Source organism: Cyphellophora europaea (assembly GCF_000365145.1).
Source record: "Cyphellophora europaea CBS 101466 unplaced genomic scaffold supercont1.15, whole genome shotgun sequence".
NCBI lineage: Eukaryota > Fungi > Ascomycota > Eurotiomycetes > Chaetothyriales > Cyphellophoraceae > Cyphellophora > Cyphellophora europaea.
This window is the reverse complement of record NW_008481803.1, coordinates 224,894-246,970: the sequence shown is the minus strand read 5'-3', so window position 1 is coordinate 246,970 and position 22,077 is coordinate 224,894. Positions and strand designations below refer to the sequence as shown.

The 22,077-nt window shown below is 53.3% G+C and overlaps 8 protein-coding genes across 8 annotated transcripts; 3 read left to right on the top strand and 5 right to left on the bottom strand.

Annotated features, from left to right (window-relative positions):
• Positions 1-1,045: 1,045 nt before the first annotated feature.
• Positions 1,046-1,147, bottom strand: HMPREF1541_10900 (uncharacterized protein; the record flags this gene model as incomplete). Its single annotated transcript, XM_008715569.1, has 1 exon — positions 1,046-1,147. The coding sequence occupies one exon, from the start codon at positions 1,145-1,147 to the stop codon at positions 1,046-1,048; it is 102 nt and encodes a 33-aa protein (XP_008713791.1).
• Positions 1,148-2,396: 1,249 nt separating this feature from the next.
• HMPREF1541_10899 (uncharacterized protein) lies at positions 2,397-4,418 on the bottom strand (the record flags this gene model as incomplete). Its single annotated transcript, XM_008715568.1, has 4 exons — positions 2,397-2,945; positions 3,036-3,163; positions 3,212-3,510; positions 3,562-4,418. 4 exons carry the CDS (start codon positions 4,416-4,418, stop codon positions 2,397-2,399), a joined length of 1,833 nt encoding a protein of 610 aa, XP_008713790.1.
• Positions 4,419-5,578: 1,160 nt separating this feature from the next.
• HMPREF1541_10898 (uncharacterized protein) lies at positions 5,579-6,796 on the bottom strand (the record flags this gene model as incomplete). The annotated part of the gene is made up of 2 exons (XM_008715567.1): positions 5,579-6,325; positions 6,635-6,796. The coding sequence occupies 2 exons, from the start codon at positions 6,794-6,796 to the stop codon at positions 5,579-5,581; spliced, it is 909 nt and encodes a 302-aa protein (XP_008713789.1).
• An 895-nt stretch (positions 6,797-7,691) lies between these two features.
• Positions 7,692-8,868, top strand: HMPREF1541_10897 (uncharacterized protein; the record flags this gene model as incomplete). Its single annotated transcript, XM_008715566.1, has 3 exons — positions 7,692-7,824; positions 7,890-8,354; positions 8,399-8,868. 3 exons carry the CDS (start codon positions 7,692-7,694, stop codon positions 8,866-8,868), a joined length of 1,068 nt encoding a protein of 355 aa, XP_008713788.1.
• Positions 8,869-9,658: 790 nt separating this feature from the next.
• Positions 9,659-11,765, top strand: HMPREF1541_10896 (uncharacterized protein; the record flags this gene model as incomplete). Its single annotated transcript, XM_008715565.1, has 3 exons — positions 9,659-10,266; positions 10,318-11,269; positions 11,322-11,765. 3 exons carry the CDS (start codon positions 9,659-9,661, stop codon positions 11,763-11,765), a joined length of 2,004 nt encoding a protein of 667 aa, XP_008713787.1.
• A 2,072-nt stretch (positions 11,766-13,837) lies between these two features.
• Positions 13,838-16,087, bottom strand: HMPREF1541_10895 (uncharacterized protein; the record flags this gene model as incomplete). Its single annotated transcript, XM_008715564.1, has 5 exons — positions 13,838-15,027; positions 15,080-15,643; positions 15,693-15,829; positions 15,876-15,996; positions 16,051-16,087. The coding sequence occupies 5 exons, from the start codon at positions 16,085-16,087 to the stop codon at positions 13,838-13,840; spliced, it is 2,049 nt and encodes a 682-aa protein (XP_008713786.1).
• Positions 16,088-16,924: 837 nt separating this feature from the next.
• Positions 16,925-17,400, top strand: HMPREF1541_10894 (uncharacterized protein; the record flags this gene model as incomplete). The annotated part of the gene is made up of 2 exons (XM_008715563.1): positions 16,925-17,152; positions 17,221-17,400. The coding sequence occupies 2 exons, from the start codon at positions 16,925-16,927 to the stop codon at positions 17,398-17,400; spliced, it is 408 nt and encodes a 135-aa protein (XP_008713785.1).
• A 652-nt stretch (positions 17,401-18,052) lies between these two features.
• HMPREF1541_10893 (potassium/sodium efflux P-type ATPase, fungal-type) lies at positions 18,053-21,538 on the bottom strand (the record flags this gene model as incomplete). Its single annotated transcript, XM_008715562.1, has 6 exons — positions 18,053-18,316; positions 18,385-18,738; positions 18,792-19,054; positions 19,106-19,256; positions 19,306-20,992; positions 21,045-21,538. The coding sequence occupies 6 exons, from the start codon at positions 21,536-21,538 to the stop codon at positions 18,053-18,055; spliced, it is 3,213 nt and encodes a 1,070-aa protein (XP_008713784.1).
• Between the last annotated feature and the right edge of the window lie 539 nt (positions 21,539-22,077).

The window sequence follows — 22,077 nt, the reverse complement described above, 5'->3', positions numbered from 1 at the left end:
GCTTTTGCTTTTGCCGTTGCACGGTCGCACGGTTGCACGGTTGCACGGTTGCGCGGTCGCGCGGTCGCACAGTCGCACGGTCGTGTAGTTGTGTGATCGTGTGGTCATGTGGCTGTGTGGTTGTGTGATCGTGTGATCATGTGGCTGTGTGGTCGTGTGGCTGTGTGGTCGTGTGGTTGTGTGGTTGTGTGGTCGTGTGGTTGTGTGGTCGTGTGGTTGCGTGGTCATGTGGTTGTGTGGTCGTGTGGTTTGACTAGTGTGACCACTGATATGAGTCGCATTGTGGCGCTGTCTCGCTGCGACGCAGCGGCAATCTGTATAGTGGCTTGACTGTCGGCATGTGCAACTAGGTTGTACGCCTGCAGTGTCGATCAGTCGACATGTTCTCGGGGACAAGCAATGAAGCAACGCACCAGAGCAACCTCGTTAGACAGTCGCGCCGAATGAGACTGGGCACGCTGCCGGATATTGGTGAGCATCGTCAAGCAGCAGTCTGGTTCATCAGTTCCTGCCTCTGGACCTAGCAATGTCGTTTGCGGCGTCTGCATCAATCTCGTCAAGCGCAGAAGTGACTGGCCGCTGCTGCTTGATCTGAGCGATTGTGGTGATCGCAGACTCCAGTGTCTCGTTAGTGTGTATCGCATGCCTGGCAAGGTCATGCAAGCGCTCAAACTGAGCCACCGCCGTCGAAGCAGAGACGCTGCACTGGGACTAGATCAGTACTGGTCTAGACCCTGTCGAGGGATGCCGGGGGGCGGGCCATCTCATCATCTTTTCGACATCTTGAATCCAGTCACGATCTTTCCTGAAATGAAGTCATTTGTGACGCATGTTCCCGGCACGAAACGGCATTATGCTATGAATTAATGCCAAAAGATGTACGCGAGCATGGAATAGCCGAGCAGATTTTCTTCCAATGCCCTCAAAAGGCTGTGACTTTCTCCAGTTGCACCCTCCTACAATATCCTCACCGCCTCATGCCAACGCCCTTGATCCGAGTATGTCGCCGCCAAGTTGGCCATGCTGGTTAGTGTCGACGGATGTTTCAACCCAGCTTCGTCTTGCGAATTTCCATCACTTGTACCTCGAGCTTTTCCGCCAAATCCCATCGCCCTTGTTTCGAGTATGTCGCCGCCAGGTTGTTCATGCTGCTCCACGTCGACGGATGATCCGGACCCAGAGTCCTCTTGTAAGTTTCCACCACCTGAACCTCTTACTCTTCCGCCGCATCCCATCGCCCTTGACTCCGGTATGTCGACGCCAAATTGGCCATGCTAGTTAGTGTGTTGGGATGATCCGACCCCAGCATGACGGTCGAGTATGAACGCACGGTTCTGCGTGACAAGTGAAGCAGGCGATCCAACCATCCACGATGCCGACGATCTACACACAAGCCCTTGCAGATACCTTGAAGCGCAATCGACGCCATTCTCTAATGTGAGCATGCATCTCAGTGATGGCTTTTCTCCTCCGAATGAAGTTCTCCGAGCTCTCGACGACCTTGCATATTCCCATCCGTATACCACTCGGAGTCTCAACACGTGGCTTTCCTGGATACATTGAGTGCTTTGGAAAGCAAGACCTACGAGGGGGAAGCCGCATAGAGTGACCTGCTTCAGCCTCAACGAGGGTATCCTCTGAAGCGAGTTTCTCGCAAGCTGTATCGTCCTCTGGTGGCTCGCCAGTCAATTCCATGCAGTCAACAATCATAGATCTCCTCCATCCAGCGATCTGGAGGGAAGCTCAAGTATATGACGACCTTCTGGACGCCGTGGCGCTGATTGTGGATCAGAGATTAAAGTGGCGGCCACAACTGGGCAAGGCGATCCGATGTCCGAGTTTGATAAAGGCCCAAAGTGTCCAGCATTGCTGTCGCGAAAATCACAGTGTATAACTTCGCTTCATCAAAAAGCAGGTCTTATGCGAAGAGGAAGTGACATTTACATCAGGGCGAGACTCTAAGGGTCTGTGTGCGCAGCCGGCTCAGACGCTCGAGCTGAGCGATAGGATATGTGTTGGTGGGCTGCATAAATATGTGCGAAGAGAGAACGAGGGGAGATTAGAGTTGGCCAGCAGCCAATCACCAGGAAAGATATTGTATGGGACATGGAAGTTGGCAGCAATAAAGGGCAAATGAGTGTAAATGACAGGGGAGGTTTCCAACCCTGCCAGGGAGACTCTTCGCTTGTCTGTTTTCCGGTGTATATGCATTTACGTACTTTATCATGTTGAAAGTCATGCTCGTATCGCTCATTGCGTTGCTGCTTGGGTCAGCGGTACCTTGCTACCACTTCGAGACCCCTTCTCCCCTGTAAGTGTCGACGCCTCAGACTGCAACTCGCGAGGAACCCCGAGCCGTAAAGGGGAGCAAAAAGTGCCTTGCGTCTTGTCGTGTCTCAGATGTAAGGTCCCTCACCAGTCCGGTTGCGCTCCAGCGGCGGACCGTACTTGCTGCTATCAGACCGTCGGAGATGGGACTGATAGTGCGGCGAGGACTGCGCCCACTGAATGACGGGATCATTTTTGGGCAGGTCTTTCTCGCTGTCGAACGCCTCGGTGTCCTGCTGCTTATACCACGCCTGGGTGCGCCGTCGATAGCCCTCGACTGCATTCATGTCCAGCTCCGCGGTATTATAGGATCTGCTAAAGCGATTGTTGAGGACGATGCTCTGGCGGCGTTCGTCGATGCTGCTGTTCTTGGGCATGGGGTTGTGCGTGCTGAGGCGCCGGACGACGACGGGGCCATCCTCGTCTTGGATGGGTTCTACGCCCTTCCATTTGTAGATTAGGTTCAGGGCGGGGATGGAGAGGCCGTGCCAGAAGATGCTGAAGACGACTAGCCAGTAGACGACCGGGATCATGGCCGCGGTGAGGTTGTTTTCTTCTTCCGTTAGGGCTTCGCCGGGTTCCGGGAAGAGGTGGCGTGTGTGTTCGACATAGAAGACCTAGGGGTGGGAGTCAGTATGCTGAGTACGACTGAGGGCACAATGGAATGGCTGGGACAGGGGTTGGATCAGAGAATGGGAACAACGTACAGCTCCGATGCCAATAGGGCCGAAATAGCCCATGAAAAGCGCTTCCTTCCAGTCGACCACACAGCTGGGCATGAACTTATAAGCCATGAGAATTGCTGGAATGCGTCGGAAGACGACGATCATGATACCTGGTCCCGGTCAGCTTATCCGTCACAACGGCAAACACAAACACTTACCGAGGCCAAGAAGTCGGGGTATAGTAACACCAGTGCCATCGGGATCCTGGAAAGATGCCCAAGGAATGACAGCACCGATGTACATGAAACCACCGAAGTTGAGCAGGACATCGACGACACTGTTGACCTCATCGTGGCGAGTTTCGGTTTCCTTGAGATATTGGCCATCCCAGTTCAGCCAGGTACCGGCGATGAAACAGGCGAGGAGATCATCGGTAGCAAGCATGCCGCAGGTCCCGATGATGAACAAGCTCAGACCGGTTGGCAGCATAAGATAGGACTCGCCATCGATCCAGCGTCTGGCAGTGGTTAGCTGTGAGACATCGGGGGAGGTCAGGAGATCGACATACCTTTTGAGTGCATAGCGTGCGACATACATCATACCCCAGCCGCACACGGTACCGTAGACAGCAGACATGGCAATGGCATACAGCCATGTCTCGAGACCCCAGTTGCCCAAAGCTGTTCCTACGCCGCCGCCAAGACGCCCAACGCTACCATCTTCACCTTCAGTAGCTCGTCGAAGCAGGAGGTCGATGCCACGGCGGAGTTCGGCACCATACTCGACAGCTTCTTCGTTCTCAGCGATCTCTGCAGTCAGCTCTGACGATTCGGCGTTACGGATAAGAAAGGTCGCAAGCATGAGGAAGGGAAAGCCAAAGCCATCATTGGCTCCTGCTTCGGCAGAGATCAGTTCTCGTAGATTTCGTCGAACGTACTTGTCGGAGAAAGGACCCTTGGCAACGGCTTGCGAAAGGATAGGATCGGTGCAGGTAACGCAGGAGCCGATGCCAAGCGCAGCAAGAAGCGTGAGCTTAGGTATAGTAGCCATGATGCATGCTGTAGTGCAGAGCCACATGATCGTCATGATGGGCAGCAGACAAATGAGCATCTCCTTGTACCGGTACTGCAAGAAGCGGGCGGGCAGTTGAAATCCAGCGATGACTAGTTGGATGCCGATGACAAGTCTGCACATGCTCAAGGTGATCGCAGGGACCTGGCCGACGATAGCCATTCCCCACATTCGTGCATCCAGCCATCTAGCAGCCATAGGACCGAGCATGGCACCGAGCATGACCACTGGCAGGGCCTCGCCTAGGTACCATGTGTTTTTGATCTTGACGGAGATAGCGCCAAAGGCGAGGATGAAACAGCCCAGGATCGAGATGACCACATTGAGTGTGCTTGGGTCGAGATGAATGGCCATGACGACGGTGTCTTTGCGGTTTCCCGAAGTCTTGTGAGGTGGTTCCTTCAGCGGAGGTTGCGAGAGAGCGTCCGACCAGCGGACTATTAAGAGGAGGGTGTGTGGAATTGCACTGACGACAAATTAGACATACCAGGCCTGCTGTTTGTGGGAGGTCGGGAGAGTGCTGGCGGTAGTGAGAAGTGAAGCTGATAAAGCTCTATCAGAGATCAAGACGCGTGTCAGTAGAGAGGCATGTTTGCGCAAGCTACCAGCCGTTGTAGGCCGGAGGGAACTCTGATGGAGGTTGAAACAAAAAGCCGCAGCCAGACATACGAGATTGGCAGCGCCACGAATCGAGAAGACGCAAGCCCCTACCCCTAGGGAGCCCGCTGGCATTCTCTTGGTGATCTTCCCGAAGCATGCTTGGACATTTCTAGACGTCCGCGCGGCGAGCCTACGTACCACCTTTTCACACTCTGTGCGTAGAGGTTGCCCCGATCATACAGGTAGCGGAACGGAAAGTATACCAAGTCTTCCATGTGCAGCGCTGCCACAAAGCGGATGACAGGGTGGCGGCATGCAGCTTTTGTTTGAGCATCGGCTCAAAGCATGCGGAGGAGTGAAGGCGATTCGTCCAGCGAAGGTCAAGAGTTCAGGGGCATACCAAGGCTCCGCTGAGCGACCGGCTAGGACGGCTTGGCCGCTCTGCCAAGAGAAAGACCAGGATTATGGGAGCGCCAAGCTGTCTACCTCCGTGCAGCCGCCATGCAAAAGCGGCGCCTCGGCAGCCACGCTCGGCCGGCTGTGGGCCACTTCTGAAGTACGCGAGGGGCTTCGTTTCAGATTTTGCTGCTTGTTTCCTCCTCTACCCTCGCTAGCGGCACGAGCATTGCAAATTCTCGGCATCCAGACTTTTCTGCGAGGAGCAGTCCCCCATTCCGAGCTTCTTCCGCAGCGATTGGACATGCGTGGGTTGGTAACATGATTGTCCGGGCCAGTGAGACTAGCGGTCGTCAGGGCTTCGACGGTTAATGCGGAGCACAATATGGATGCCACAGACCGCACCCGGATTTTCGCATCACTCGTCTTTCTTGGGTAATTTTTTTTATCCTGAGGTGACCAGAATCCGGGACGGACTGACAGATTGTGTGGGATTGTCATAGAATCTTGATATTCGATTATGAGAGCTGAGCCAAATTTACTTGGGCATTGATACGCCTGGACTTCTCTTCCGAACCTCTGAAGGAAGTCCAGTCGAATGCCTTAGTTCCATGGATGCCGGGTCTCCTTCCGAGGCCACGTCGGATGATCCAATCCTTGCTGTTGATTTCTTCCTCGACCTCGTCCTTCGCTAGTGGAGGTATTTTGGTAGACCCTTGCAAGCGCTTCAGAATCAGATCGTCTTCAGGTCGGCTGAAATAAACCAGGGAGTATCGTGTGGTGCCGGCTTGTGTACCTGGAGGGCTACTGACTCGGTGGATATTGCTGCGCAATAGCCCATTGGTGAACTTGACCAGGGCGTCACTGAGGTTAACAATGGCATGACCCAGCAGTGGCTTCATGTAGCACCATTCAGCCTGATCGCCGGGAGGCAGGATTTGCAGCCCACCCAACCGGTTGAAAAGTACTGTGATGCTGTCGAAATCAGTGTGCTCGGCGAGCGCCGTTCTCCTGTCATCTGGGGGCTGTGGCGGGGCTTTGATTAAATGAATCTGATCGCCTGAAATGCCCTCCAGTCGATGCATCTTAAGCAGTGTCCCCACAGGAAGTCCAAGGTGGTTGTTCAGCAACTCCCACGCCAGCAGCACAATTTCGTGAGCATATTTCGTGAAGTTCTTCATAAGCACTCGCTGAGCATTCAATACATCAGGCGTAGGCCAGCGAGTTCCCTGCTTCAAAATGTCGTCTTTGCTAACATTGTAAAACTAGGTCCGGTCGATGTTGCCCTGGCTGTCGGCAACAAAGCCGCCATAGCCTTTGTACCCAAAATAGCTGTTGTGACTCTTGGCGAAGTCATACTTGAGCTTTTCTTCGAGAGAAAGATCAAAAAGCGCTTCGCCAACGTTGAAGAGTCTGTCGCATCGGTAAGGATGTCGGCGCCTTCTGCGCAAGTGGAGAGGTCAAGGTAGAAAAAGCCAACGTCCTCGCACGCCTTGAAAAAGCGGGATAATTCGTTAGGATCGCGGGCGAGAAGTCGCAGAGAGAGATACTCTCAGCAGTGGCGCGGTTAGCACATCTTTAGGGAAAGGCGGCAGGTCGTTGAAGTCCTCCGATGGCATTCTGAGCACGTCACTCATCTCTGCGATTGTGTATGGTTGAACGAGATGCAGATCAATTGCGTCCTGGTACAACTTGTGCTTGATGGATGTGAAGAGGAGAGTCTGTCGTCCGGCCATCCAGTATCTTATAACATCTGGGACAGGCTGTGTGGAGAGCGTGCAACAACCATACACCCCCCGCTGACACCGTATACGGCTGTAATCCCTTAACACACCGATCATCTCCACAGCGCAACTGAAAATTGGCTAGAGATGGCGACTTTTTGCGTCGGTCGCGGTGGCTGCCGAGGCATCCTCGCTGGCACCGGCGCAAATCGCAAATCTGGGACTTCTGCAGAGTCACCCCCAGGATGAGTCAAGCGGGGGTGAGGGGTAGACTAGGAAACAAAGCCGTGCGGACTTCGCCCCTCTTACATCGAAGTCGCGTTTTATATGGCCACGCCACGGCTCCCTACGTGGGTTGCCAACGAGGAGTGCTAAGATGATGAGGGAGGGGCCGTAAACTGCAGAGAACGGGTCACTGACGCACGGACCTCTATGGACAACTGACTACTGTGGCCCGTGCGTCGTACCACAATAGGACTAGTCGACTTGCACCCACCAGTTTCTCGAGGTGCGCTCCCAAGAAGTTTGGATCGCCCTGCAACTCGCTGGCTGCTACATATTGATACGAATATCATGCTGGTGCATGAGTGAATGGCACGTATTACAAACCCAAGGTACATTCGGTAGCAACGGGGGGTTTGTCGCAAGTAGGGTGGCCGATTTGGCGGATGGCCGACTTCATGGGGACTAACATCAGTCTCCCTAAATAGACGAAGCATCTTGTTGCGGTTAGAGCCAGTGCTTACAAATCAAGGTCCTTGCTGGCCGTCTTCGTTTACGACACTTAATATTTCGGCTCTCATCGTGTTGTAAGTTTCTAGCAACCACATGATTCCATCTTCGAGAAAGCCACTTGGTTGGATGGTTTATCCCACAAATATCTATGAATTCTGCAAACGCTGTGACCATGAAACAATGGGTAACAGACCTCTCTGGCTTAGCAGGTCTGAGACAAGAAGCTATTCCTGTACCTGAGCCTCAGGAGGATGAGGTCCTAGTGAAGATCAGCGCTGTGTCTGTGAACTTTCGAGATGTCGAAGGTGAGTATCATATTGCTGACCATTTCTACTATATGTTTCCAGTCTAGTTTGTTAATGCGCGCTAGTATGCATCGGAGATTACGACCATTATGCCTCAATCTCGCCTCCGTCCTCAATTGTGCCCTGTTCAGACATGGTTGGGACGATTGTGAAGTTTGGCAATCGAGGCTCAGATGCTACAGCCAGTGAATGGGTCGAAGGAGACCGCGTCATGGCAATTTTTAACTTGACCCATATGACCGGGCAAATCACAGACGAACACTCGCCGTCCGGACTTGGTCTGCCTTTGCCAGGTGTGTTGAGCGAGTACAGATGCTTCCCAATTTACGGGTTGGTCAAAGTCCCGTCGTACCTTAGCGACGAGGAGGGCAGTACTCTTCCAATTGCTGTCGTGACTGCTTGGATGGCACTGAACTGGATGCGGCCTATTGGGCAACCAGTACAAGGAGCAGATAAAATCGTACTGCTACAGGGAACTGGGGGCGTTTCTATTGCCGGACTTCAACTAGCAAAGGCGAGTGGGCTTACTGGTAAGCGGTCTGTATGCTACGGTGAGTTCTACTGACATTTATAGCTATCGTTACATCGTCCTCCGACGAAAAGTTGAACAGAGCAAAAGAGCTCGGGGCCGACTATGTCATCAACTACAGAGCTACACCTGAATGGCAAGACGAAGTCTTGCACATCACTGAAGGCAAAGGCGTGGATATTATTTTCGAGCAAGGTGGGCCTCAGACCCTGGCGAAGAGTTTTACCTGTGTTAAATGGGGAGGTATGATTTCTAGTATCGGTTATCTTAGTGGAAAGCAGGATAATGCTGAGAGTAGAATTAACACAAATGTGCTCGCCTTACGACGGAATGTCACACTCAAGGGCATTTGCGTTGGGCCGAAAGATCGCCTTGAGGAAGCGCTGGAACTCTACCAGCAGAAGATTATCCACCCTATTGTGGATAAAGTTCTGCCTTTTGATCAGGCGAAAGAGGCCTTGGAGTATGTGGCTGCAGGTAGTCATTTTGGCAAGGTGGTGGTGAGCGTCGTCTGAGAGCTACTCCATTACAGGACACCAAAATCAGAAGTAACTATTGAAACCCGATGTGCAGCACCCAAAGATTTGACCATGCAGAAGGCTCATTGCCATTTGGATACTTTTGAGCACGACCGTAACCTGGGCTCATGCGCCTTCTGGCCCTTTGATCTGGCGTCCGTCCCCAGTTCCAGCTCCGCCCGCGCCCCTCATAGGTCGAAACTCCACCAAGCAACCCATCACCGCCTTGCCGCGAGCGCCCAGCCCACTCCATGTAAGATCCTTTCCATTCTACCCCTGCCTCCATTGCCGGCTTGTTGACACTCCGAATCGCGCTTCCTTACGGATATCAAATGGCCCCTAAGACTACGATATCCTATCATCCCCGCAAGCCCCGGTGGATCTTGGCAATTTGGCCATCCTTGCAAACTTGCTTGGCTCGCCCGGGGATGTCTCCCCTGTGGTCGAACGTCTGATAGGTAAGGAGTACGGAGAGTGCTTGTTTCCCTGAACTGTGGTTCCCAGCGACGAGAGATTGGTTCGAGAAGGGACCATTTCATCCCGGTAAGACCACGACACTCGGCTGCGCCTATGAGCATCACGATAAGCCGAATGAGGGTTGAAAGCACTATCGTATTCCAGCCTATCCCAATGCGTTCTTGAACTCGCGCTCGCCGCCTAGCTTCGCGATGCAACCACAAGTCCTGGCAGATTCTTGGGCATTGTTATTAAATAGCACCAGCAGCGGCTCATTTTTCCCTTCCAACAACCTCTGCTTCTAAAAGTAATCCTTTACATATTCTTCAAGATGGGCGCACTCAAGAGGGTGGTCGATATCATCGCCCCGCCCGCGAAGCAGGGCGAAGATGGACGTGACGTGTGGCCCAGTCGAACTGCTTATATTCTGGCTGCGATGGGTGGTGCTGTCGGTCTCGGAAATGTCCTCCGCTATCCCTCCCAAGTTTACAACAACTCCGGAGCGCAGTGGTTCATCCCATATTTCATGGCCATCTTCCTTGTCGCCATTCCTGTCCTCATCCTCGAAGTGGCGCTCGGCCAGGCCTTCCGCGCCGGATCAGTCGTTGCTTTCAACCAAGTGAACAAACGCCTGAAGGGTGTTGGTCTCGGCCTCATCTTCAACGGGTACACTGTCATCGTCTACTATGTCGCTATCTTGGGATGGGCCATGCACTACTGGCGCAGCGGCTTTACCGCAAACCCACCCTGGGCTGGTCGCAATGACGAATACTTTATGGAAGAGGTCATCCGCAATGGCGCCCGAAATGAAGCCGACGACGGCTGGGTCAGCTATGAGGGCCGAGGCTTGGTGCCTGAGACCACAGGCTGGGTGCTTTTCACCTGGGTTCTCGTCTGGCTGTGCATCTGGCGCGGTGTTGGCACCACTGGACGTGTCATGTGAGTCAGAACAACCACTCCTAAATTGCATTGTACTGACATGCGTACCAGCTATCTGACCATGGGTCTGCCTATCGTTCTCATCATCATCCTCATCGGTCGCGGAGCTTCGCTGCCCAACGCCTGGGACGGTATCCGCCTCTACATCGGCTCCTGGAACGGCGGAAAGCTAGCTAGTGGGCAGATTTGGACTTCAGCTCTCGGCCAGGTGTTCTTCTCGACTGGTGTCGGTTTCGGCTACTTCACATCGTACGCCTCCTACCAACAAAAGCACGCCAACGCGGTCCAGGATGCTGTCATCATCTGCATGTCCAACTCAGCGTTCGAAGTCTTCGCAGCGTTTGCTGTGTTCGGCGTCATCGGCTTTCTCGGCATGACTCCTGACCCAGAATCCCCTCTGGGCAGTTTTACCGTCGCTTTCTACGCTTATCCCGAGGCTGTGGCTCAGATGCCAGTATCTGGACTCTGGAGCTTTTTCTTCTTCTTGACCCTGATGTTCCTCGGCTTGAGCAGCTCTTGCGCCCTGATCGATGCCGTCAACACCATGGTTATGGACCTTCCGATTGGCAAGAAACTCGGCCGTGCTTGGATCGTTACCATCACCTGCATCTTCTCCTTCTGCCTGTCTTTGATATTTTGCTCCCGATTCGGATACTATCTTCTTGATGGAGTTGACACCTGGATCAACGATACTGCGCTGATCTTTGTTGTCATGTCCGAGTGTGTTGCATCGACAACGATCTATCGATACAAGGAAGCCGCCAGCCAAGTCGGTATGATGGCCTGGTCCGTCTACCAACTTGCGTACTTCCTCGCTATCTTCCTCGGCGTTCTCCTGGGACACATCGTCGATGAGCCCGTTGGCGCCGGCGTCGGCTTCGGTGTCTACATCATCGGTTCCATCATTGCGGTGCTCGTTGCCAAGACTCCCGACTGCGCCGCTTCCAGCTTCTGGAACAACAATACCTTACTCAGCAAGTTCTGGTGGATGGCTTTCTACTCGGTAAGACTAGGTGCCTTGTGCTTCCCGCGATCGTTGGCTAACAGAAATGCAGGGTGAACAACTCCGCCGCGATCTCAACGTTATCGTCGGAGCTGGTAAGAACTGGAAGATCCCCTCCTTCTGGCCCTTCCTTCTCCGCTACATCAACGGCCCCCTTCTCTGCATTGTATACTCGTTTTCGTACGACAACTTCCGCGATCCTAGCAAGAACAAGGACCCGGTCCACATCTTCGGTTTCGCCGTTGCCCACATTACCATCCTGCTGATCGCTCTCGGCCTCATCGTCCCTCGCTTCTTTAACATTCTCGTCCCCTACGAGCGTCGTGAGGATGGCAACAAGACCTTTGCCCCCAACGTCACTCTTGGCATCGATGGTGTTGACAGCGGCAGTCACTCTGTAGAGGCTGGCACCCACAGAATGCAGCCCGATATGACTGGCTACGACGCCAACAAGGAGTTGCCTCTCACCACCGGCCGCGAATTCCACAACTACTGAGCAGGGACCGACTATTTGAGCAGTACAGAGAGCAGAACTCCGGTGTCCCGGACCAACCACTTTGCATCTACGGCGGACCACGGCAGACCATGTATGCTGTTTACAACAGACCAAGCTCACTCGTTTCCCAAATCCTCATAACTTAACGTAGATCATAAGCCAGTGAAAAAGTAAGCGAGTGAGAGATACAGAATTAGGGACTTAGACCTGCAACAGGGATTCTTTTAACTATCTAAGTCTCTCCATGTAGGAGATTCCAATGCTACGGGGTTTAATATAGATAACGTGGATGCGTAGCGAGCGCGCCACTTTGTCTTCCTAACGCGTTTTCTCTACCACAACCAATGGATAGGACTAGAAAAGAACGTCAATTGTTACTGGCCATTCAGGCTATGAAGCAAGACCCTAATCTTAGCGCTCGCGTAGCTGCGAAAATAAATTCCGTCGGCCGCAGAACAGTCCAACGCCGCCTCGATGGAATTACCTCCGGACGCGACACCACGCCTAACTCAAGCAAATTAAATAAGCTGGAGGATGAGACTATTCTTAAATATTTCCTCGACCTGGATTCCAGATCATACCCTCCCCGCCTTTGTGAGGTTGAAGATATGGCCAATCAACTGCTCGCGGAGCATGACGCACCCCCAGTCGGGTGGCTTCGTCGCCTTTGACATCGCTGGCCAGAGAACCAGGCACGGGTCTGTAATCTAAAAAATGTATCCGATGATGATCAAAACTAAGTCGTCTTTCCAGATAAGTACTCCGTCCATGCTTGTTGCTCGCTCAGCAATTGAAGTAGCACTTAAATGACCGGAACACACCCCCGTCTGTCGAGCGAACACAACGGTCTCCTCCTCCAACAGACACAGTATTTCCAGTTTCACCCCTGTATTGCATGCAATTCGTGTACGCAAACACCTGACAATTTAGCGCCGATCAGTTGGGCTTCTTTTGAACTTTGGACTAGTGGAATATACTATACTAGTGGAAATCAAACTGTTCCGCAAGCTGCAACCCCCCCCCCCCCCAATTAGTATGAGCAGGCAGGGCTGGAGATAATGCTTCATTTCCGCGATGCAACGAGGACAGCATATACACGCATGATATCTACTGGACGGATGCGACAGATCAACGAAAATGCCTTGCGTCGTCCGCCTTCCCAGCGATTTACATGACCTACTGGTTCCATAATCTCACATCAATCGTCGACGCTAGCTGTGGCTCACGATGTGCTCAATTACTAGTACACCAGTCGATGGAAGCAGGTACTGTATATCAGACGGGCTTTGGGAACATAACAATACCCTCGGTAACGTCAAAGGCGCAAGCGAGAAGGAGTATCAGGATCCTGGTTTTTTCAATGTTCCGGATCCTTCAGCCCGTGCCATTGCTGGTGCTATCGGGTTTTCTGGAATCGAAGGCCAAATCAGCTCCGACATCGGTAGTGACACGCAGATGAACCAGGTGGTTTTCCTCAATCCACAAGAGAAATCTGAGCAGCACGACAGTACGGCCACCCTCACATCTGGACTTATGCATTTCACAGTACAAGGAGGGCGGAGGGGATTCATCGTGAGACGTCAGATCATCCGTCCACACTGGCCGGCATGAACAACCTCGTTAACATTGGAGACGGAGCTTCTAGAGACAGGAATAACTATTTTGAGCTGGTGTCAGAATCTATTTCCCGCCATGGTTGTATTCTGGGTTTTTGGTGAATGATCTTCTGGAACAGGCCCCTGCCCGAACATGCCAAGACGGTGAGTTCTGCGTCGAGGAAGCGGACCCTGGATCTTTCTGTCCTTGGAACTTCCTGGGAGCTGACAAAGACGAAGACTTCAGAGAATTTGAGGAGGAAGAAGACCTCAGAGAAGCGCAATCCGAGGAGTGAGTCTCTCGGCTAGGATAATAGCCTCGATAGCACGCTCAACTCTGTACAAATAGCAGCTACTTATCAGTGGCGTCCACTCATTTAGAACGAAGCTTTCGACGTTACGGCGTCTAGGATAGGAAGTTTTAGCCATATATGGCAGCTGGATAGTTAGCACTAATTCGAACACTTTTTCTCTGCTCTAGTGCGTCATGTGCCGCTTCAACTTCACCCCATCCTCCGCCCTTTCCTCCTTCTCCTTATCCACATATTTCCGTAACGCTGGCTTCATGAACGCCAGCTCATCCTCCACCTTCTCCTTAACAGCATCCCCGCCCAGCGCCAGTCGCTCATCAGGCAGCATAATAGCCCGGTCCAAGCTGTAGGGTAGCATGCGATGCCGCCCACGGATCATCATGGCGCAGATAACCACCTTGCTGAATATTCTGAACTGACCACTTAAACTGGTATTGACGCTCGGGTGTCCCAGACTCAGCCCTACGTTGCCATACGCGGATACGACCTCGAAAAAGATGCCAAAGACGTTAAAGCCTGGGTCATTATCGTCAGAGAGACGTCCCGCTTCGGCGACGCAGATGCAGAAGATGCCGCAGAAGATATACCACAGATCAAACGACAGTTGATTCTGCAGGTGTGTTAGTAGATAGGACTGGGTGTTCTGCTCGTCGAGGTCCTGGCTATTGACGTCGGCATAGATACCCAGGGAGCGCTCCTCGTAGGTGTTGGAGCTCCGGATGGACATGGCGATGGGGAAAACGGCGATGTACATCATGACAAGGAGCGAGACTTTGACGGCCGGATTGACTTCGGCAAGGTTGAAGGTCGAGGTGCCCGTGTGCCTGGAGGAAGCGGCTTGGAAGAGGGCGGCAAGTATACGTGGGCCCATGGGCAGTCCGCGTGTGACTTCGGCGTTGTCGAGGTCGAGAGTGATGATAAGGATGACGTCGAGGGTGTTGAGGGCGATGAGGATCCCAAAGAGGACCCAGGTTGGTTTGCTCGGGAAGAGGAGCGTGTAACACCGGCGAGGGTGTTCGAGGAGGAAGTTGAGCGGCTGACGGAGTTTGCTGTTCATGGGAATAGTGTTGTAGAAGAACCAGATGCTGAAGCGGAGGAAGATCGGGTAGCAGGTGTTGCCGGCGAATGCCAGGAATGTCATGATCAGCATAGGCCAGGTGGCGTCTCGGAACGACACCATCGAGTCTGGTGTGAGTGTGAACCCAAGGTTGTTGGCCATCGTCTGTGCTGAGTAAAATGCCCACCAAGTCTTCGACACTCCAGTCTCGGCTACATAATCTTGGTACTGAGCAGGGGCATTGTGGATCCAGGGAAGCAGGCAGATAAGACCAAGAAGATGGAGGCCGAAGGAGTAGGCTAAGCAAGCAGGTCAGAAAATGTCGAACGATCTTCACATGGTTTAACTGACCAACAATTAACTTCAGCAGTAGCTTGAGAGCGACATATTCGACGCCTCCCAAGATCTCTCTGTCCTCAGTAGACATATTGTTGAAGTGCGAGTTCCGTCCAATGGTTACCTGTTCAGAGAGCTTGGGCATGTCCTTCGGCAGAGTTCTGTGCCTCGACGTGCTTCTCCGACGTCGAGCTCGTTGTGTAGGTCCAATCGAGAATGCCGAAGAAGCAATTCGCTCTAACGATCGCCCTCTCTTGCGGTCTGGAGCGGGCGCCCTTGAGGTGGCGAGTCCCATCCTGCTCTCTCTCTCGGTCAAGCTGGTCAGAGTTGATTGCCGGTTGACTTCAACCAGCGGATGGCCTCTGTCTCTGAGATGGGGCGGAGGAATATAAAGCGCCTTGTCGGTGTTTGGTCTCGCTGACTCGTCCTGAAAACGAATGGTAGTCTGCCTCTGGAGATCTTGGGTGGTTGGATCGTCGTCTTCACCATCAGCGACCGGACGTCTGACAGCTTCTGCTTCTAGATCTGGCTGTGCAGTAATCGAACCACCGCGGTATGCTCTCACGGGGAGTAACTGGGCTGCAACGATGTCAGTTATGGCCGTCGGATGCGATTTGATAGCACCCACGATTTGCCTTGAAATGCTTCTCGAAACAGTATAGCCGTACGACGACAACGATTATGTTGATACACGCCATATTCGTGATGCATGGTATGATATAGATGACGATCTGCTGGTACAGCTTGATATCCTTGACATCAACGCTACCAAGGGTCAGTAACGCAGTAACCCATGGACGAGATCACGGACGTATTAAGACCAGACTCGGTGCTACCACTCGCGCCGAAGAAAAAAGCGTCGATAGCTGGGACATTGCCGGCTCCGACGATCAGAATGAATCCTATGAGAGAACAGGTGATGATATATGTGTCTGGTCGAGATCAGTCGGTACACTGCGTCGGGGACAGCCAGCCTCGAGACTCACAATGCAGCGTGAGGAAGTTGACAGGCGGCTTCCACATTGTGATGCTGAACATTCAAAGAACCAGAAGGAGAGACGGGCAAGCAGCACTGCTGAACGTACTTTTGGCCTGCTCTGCCTTTCTATATTGGTAGCACCCATATCAGATCACATGCTGGCAAGGCATTCACACGCATGCTTAGGCACGCGGGAAGGCGGCGGTAGCGTAAGGGCGAAGCTAGGTGTGGACCCTGCGACCGGCTCGAAGGGAGCCATCGCGGTGCACATGGTAACAAACATGTGCTTCAAGGTACGGCCCCGCTTCGCCAAGATAACGATCTCCGTCCTGCCGGGGAGCCCCCGCAGTTGAAGGACAGTCGATCGCAAGCTGTGTGGCGCTTCCATAAGCCGGATATGCAACCGAGGGCTGTGAACCAAAACCTTGCGATTCCAAACAACCTCGCTTCCTTCGCTAGGCCACGATGCATGGTAGACGAAGACAATGTCTTGGCGTAATTCACTCATTCGACAGCAACTTGATGGGATAACCAGCTACGTGTCGGGCCAACGATGATCATGAAGATACTAATAGGCAATGCATATGCCATCTCCGTCTTGCCGTGCCCATGAAGAAAAGGGCCGCTACATGCTGTTCGCTGGCAAGGACCAAGTAAAGCGCGCAGGTAGCAGGGCTGCGAGAGGTCCATCTGATTTGTTTTGTGTGCTGTGACATATCATATCACCAGACGGCACGACGAACCCTTATTCATCTTTCTCGCAGTCTTATACTTACTGCTTGATGCACCCTCTGAAGCGTTCCAGCCGCCCATACGTCTACACACACACAACAGCTTACGATCCTAATACTGTTATAGCCACGCCGAGCAATCTCTACAAGATGGCCAGCCAAACCATCTACATCGTCTACAGCAACAGCACCTCCCTCTGGGGTCAACTAGCATACGGCATCCGTCGTATGAGCGCCTCAACCGCCGGCACCCCCTGTGCCGCGCTGGAGCTCACGCACGGCGGGCTCAACTCCAACGAACGGCCTGAATGGCTGGACTCCAAAAAGAAGGTTCCCATTGACTTGAAGCAGCAGCACTACGATGAGATTCCAGATGACGTAAGTCTCCCTTATTTCCCGTCCGTCGTTCGTAAGCATGGCACAAAGTCAATACTAACCATGTGTAGTTGAAGAACTTCATCGAAAGCAACAGATACGAATATCCCTGTGTAGTGGGCAAGACCACAGACGGGCGCTTCCACATGCTCTTCGCCAACAGTGAAGTTACCGACTATGCGCAGTCCCCGAGCAAGTTTGTCAAGACGCTGCAAACGCGAGCGACGCAGACGGGCATGACGTGGAAATGAGTCAGGTATGCTCTGAGCCAGAGGTATCCGGCTTAGGTAGAGGAATGGCCCGTGTTTCACAGACGTCAGATAGGCTAGGTATGCATGCAACGACGATATTGTGAATGGTAGGCATCGGCAGGTTTCAATGACCATTACTTTGCTATCTGGCCCTTGACTCACAAGTGCGTTTGACGTGCGCACCAGCGATGTTCGTTCATGAGCAGCATTAACAGCAGCAGGTCCGCAGCCGAGCATGGGACATGGCGAGATCTAGATTGCTAGATGCAGTATCACAGAGCCTTTCACCCCTTGATTGGAAGCCATCAGCTGGAATTTGCCATCCTCATATTCAATCTCTCCTCAACTCTGTCATCCCAACGAGTCGCTATGCCACTATGTACGCATCGCTATGTACTCATATGCCCACCACAAAGAAAGGTAGCAGTTGAATCTCGCGTCCACAAACATGCAGAGACAGATGCCTTTTCTGGTCTATAAATTCCCGGTCCCATGTCTTTTGCCCTTTTCTCAGCATCTTCTTTCCGGGTCGTGGCTTCTCGATGACCAGGGGTGTCAGTCGATAGGACTCTTGTCCTTCCCCCACCAGCTGCTATCGAGCTGACCCGACCTTCTTTCAGAAATGATCACAAACTCTCCTTCATCATCCGACTCAAGCACTACCCGCCTTCTCGTTATTCTTCGCCGGCACTTCCGCCTCACTACTATTCTCACTTCCATCCGTGATAAACTCACCATACGCTCTCTTTTCCAGATCATCACTAGTCTGCCCCATTTCGCGAGCGCGGCGACGGAAAAAGACGCGCTTGCCCCACTTCCAGGCCTCGATGCCAGCGAAGAAGAGGATCGCTTCCACGAAGACGATTCCCCATTCCCAGGAGATGCCGGTGTGTTTGAAGACGTCGTGGTTGAGGACCTGTTGCCAAGGGTTGGTATTTGGTGTGATGGGCTGGGTGGCAGAGGAGCTGAGAGGGAGGAACTTACGGGAATGTACAGGGTTGGGAAGATGGTGACGAAGCCAGCGATGACGGCCCAGAACAGAAAGGGGTTGCGCCACACGTCGTACATCCACTGGGTAAAGTACTTCTTGCTGCCGGGCTGCATGCGGAAGAAGCTGCGGCGCATGTTGATCATTTCCCAGGCGAGGAAGAGTGCGAACCAGGTGAGGGAGACAAAGGTGGTGGCCCGGGCGCGGAAGACAGTGTCGCAGGCGGCTGAGTATGAGGTGTTGCAGCCTTCGCCGAGGTTGCCGTCGCCGAAGCCGTAGACGACGAGCAAGAAGGAGGACAGGCAGAGCGAGGCCATCCAGAGGCCATAGACGAGCATGTCGCAGCAAACCTAGGGATACTGGATAAGTATGTTGTTTCACTGTGAGGGGGATCTGTTCTTACTTCCCAAGTGAACACTCCGACTTTGAGTGGCATTGGTGGTCGCTCGAGGATATCAGGGGCGGCAATTTCCAGGCCCAGACCCATGTCAGGCATGCCGGAAGTGATCATAATGACCCACATAATCTGGACAGGCGCGAGAGGGAACACTGACAGTCCAGTGCTGTCTTTGAAGGCCAGACCGATGAGCAGTGTGCAGGCCTGGGCGATGTTTTCGGCAAGAAGATGCAGGATGAATTTCTGGATGTTGTCGAACATACGACGGCCTGTGAAGGGGTCAATTTAGTATGAAAGTGGAGCTGGGCCAGGAAACTCACCTTCTTCGATGGCGTTCAGGATGGAGGCGAAGTTGTCATCGGTCAGGACAATATCGGCAGCGTCTTTGGCGACGTCTGAGCCCGCCATGCCCATGGCGATACCGACGTCGGCGATCTTCAGAGAAGGAGAATCATTGACTCCGTCGCCAGTCTGTGGTACGAGTTAGCACCATTCTCATCTAAAGCGGGGGTAAACATACCATGGCCATGAAGGCATCTCGGCGGCGAAGGGCTTCAATCATGCGGACCTTCGTGTTGGGAGCACATCGAGCGATAACGAGAGGCAGAACAGGAAGCTGATCGAGCTCTTCGTCGGTGTGCTTGTCGAACTCTTTGGCCGTCATAACCATTGCTTTTGCAACGCTAGCCGAGACCTTGTTCATATCAGGGAGAATGTACACTTGCTTCGCGATAGCGCTAGCAGTGCCAGGATGGTCACCAGTCAGCATGTGCACTTTGATACCTGCGCGATGGCATCGCTTCACAGCTTCGGCAGATTCAGGACGTGGGGGATCGTAGAGACCGACAAGACCGCGGAAGGTCAGGTCCCGCTCAATGCTGTCTCTGGGAGGAGGGCCGTCACGCGACGCGCGGCGGCCGCTGCGGGGATCGTAGTCGCGGCTGGCCATAGCGAGGACACGAAGACCTTGAGAAGCGAGCGCCTCCATGACCTCGACAATCTTTTCCTTTCTATCCGCAGTGAAGTCGACAGTTTCGCCGCCTTCCCATACCACCGAGATGCAGGAGTCAATGACTCTTTCGACGGCGCCCTTGGTGTAGATCATCTGTTCTTGGGTTTTGCGGTCCTCGAAAATAACTGACATTTTCTTGACATCGGAATCGAAGGGATACTCGCTGACTTGCTTCCATTTAGCACCTTCTCCCTCGACGAGACCGTGACGATTGCGATCAAAGCGAGAGGCAAAGACTTGAAGAGCGATCTCAGTGGGGTCACCGAGAGCAGTCCACTCGCCTTCGTTGTTCTTGTGAACCCTAGCAACGTTGCAAAGACCAGCAACGGCGAGGAAGGCCTCGAGGTCTTCGTTGTTTTCTAACAAGGTCACAGCTGGTGTGGTCTCGTCATCATCAAGAGACTCGCTCTCAGGCAGGCCTTTGACAGGGACTTCAGTAGAGTGAGCCAGGCTGCCGGCTGTGGGGTCACATGGGTTGTTCGAGATGCCGACAGAGTAGGTGCCGCGGCTGGGGATCCATGCTTTTTTGGCAACCATCTTTCCTTGTGTGAGTGTGCCAGTCTTGTCCGAGCAGATGTCAGTTACAGCACCAAGAGCTTCCAGGGACTTGAGATTGCGAACGATGACATTCCTCTGTACCATATGCTTGGTTCCGACGGCCATGGTGATGGTCAGGACCACAATGAGCGAGGCGGGAATCATGCTGAGACCAGTAGCAACAGCATAAATGATGACTTCAGAGCGATTGGAGAACTCGTTGGCGGCCAGCACAATAATTGCGCAGACAATTGCGATACCGAACAGCAGCATTGCTAATCGTGACAGCTTTCTTTGCAGAGGAGTACCGACATTAACGCCGAGGAAATGACCAATGAAATCGCCAATAGTCAGGGTCCAAGCCTGCGCGTGTCGCAGAGGAGATGCAGTGCCGTCCTCCTTGCGCTTGACAGGTCGGCGGCGGGATTTTTCCTGGCGCAGACTCTGGGCAATAGAACCGATCTCGGTATACATGCCTGTGGCGTAGACAATTCCGCGGGCGCGACCTTTGGTCACGGTAGACGAGCTGTAAGCCACGTTCAATCGATCACCGGGTCCTGTGTCCTCATCGAAGACAGCTTCTTCGTCTTTAGCCACAGGGAGCGATTCACCGGTCAGCAAGGCCTCGTCTGTCTCAAGGTTGATCGAGTCATAGATTCTGAATGAGATGTCAGCGGCACACAAAGTAGGCAGGACCATACGAGGCACACCTGAGATCAGCTGGCACGGTATCTCCAACCTTCAGCTCGACAAGATCACCGACCACAAGTTCGGCGGTGGGGACATTGATGGTGCTTCCATCACGGACAACATTGGCCGTCGGGGAGCTGAGTGATCGAAGGGAGTCCATAGTCTTCTCAGCTTGGAACTCCTGCAAGAAACCAACGATGATGTTGAGCGCAATGACAGCTGCAACAACACCCCCCTCAATCCATGATTTGATGGCGAAGGAGACGACCATGGCCATGATAAGCACCAGCATCATGGCATTGGCAACCTGGCGGATGAGGATTTTAATCGGCTGGACGCCAGGTCCATCGTCGAGTTCGTTGCGACCAAACTCGGCCAGCTTCTCGCTGGCTTGCGCCTTCGAAAAGCCATTCTCGGCGTCAGCCCCGAGTTCTTGGACGAGTGCGTCGCGGTCCAAGGCATGAGCGGGCTTGCTCATGGACTTGTTGCTTTGCCCAGACACGTGATTCTCCATGGCGTTGAGATGTCTAGGTAAAGAAGGAGAGCAACTCACCGAGGAGGAGGGCAAGCCATCAAATACGATGCGAGGCCTTGTGGATAGTGGTAGGGGTCGGACTTGGGTTCGGGAGCCAGAGCGTACCCACCAGGTTCCCAGGCAGTCTCATCCACTTGGCGCCGGTTATCGTGTATGGAGAGGCGGCACTACGTATGCAGCTGCTTCACCATTGATCGTGGCGCTAAAGGGGAGGCTTTTCCGCCGTTTGCAGGGTTCCATCATTGCTGGAGGACGCAATGCTTGGCACGTTGGTGCTTTGTGGTGGGGGTGGCCTGGCTAGGAAGGCACGCTCAGACCAAGTACGGCCTCGCGACGGCCTATGACACGGTTGCACGGCTGCCCAGGCGGATGCCGCGGGCAAATGACGAAGAGAACACGCTTGACGGAGTGGAATACAAACGACGACGGCGCTGAAAAAGGTCTTCGATCTCAGCGATCGTAATCATGCTCTATCTTGGCACATCCGTCTTCCCGAAACAAGGTTCGTAACATGAGCT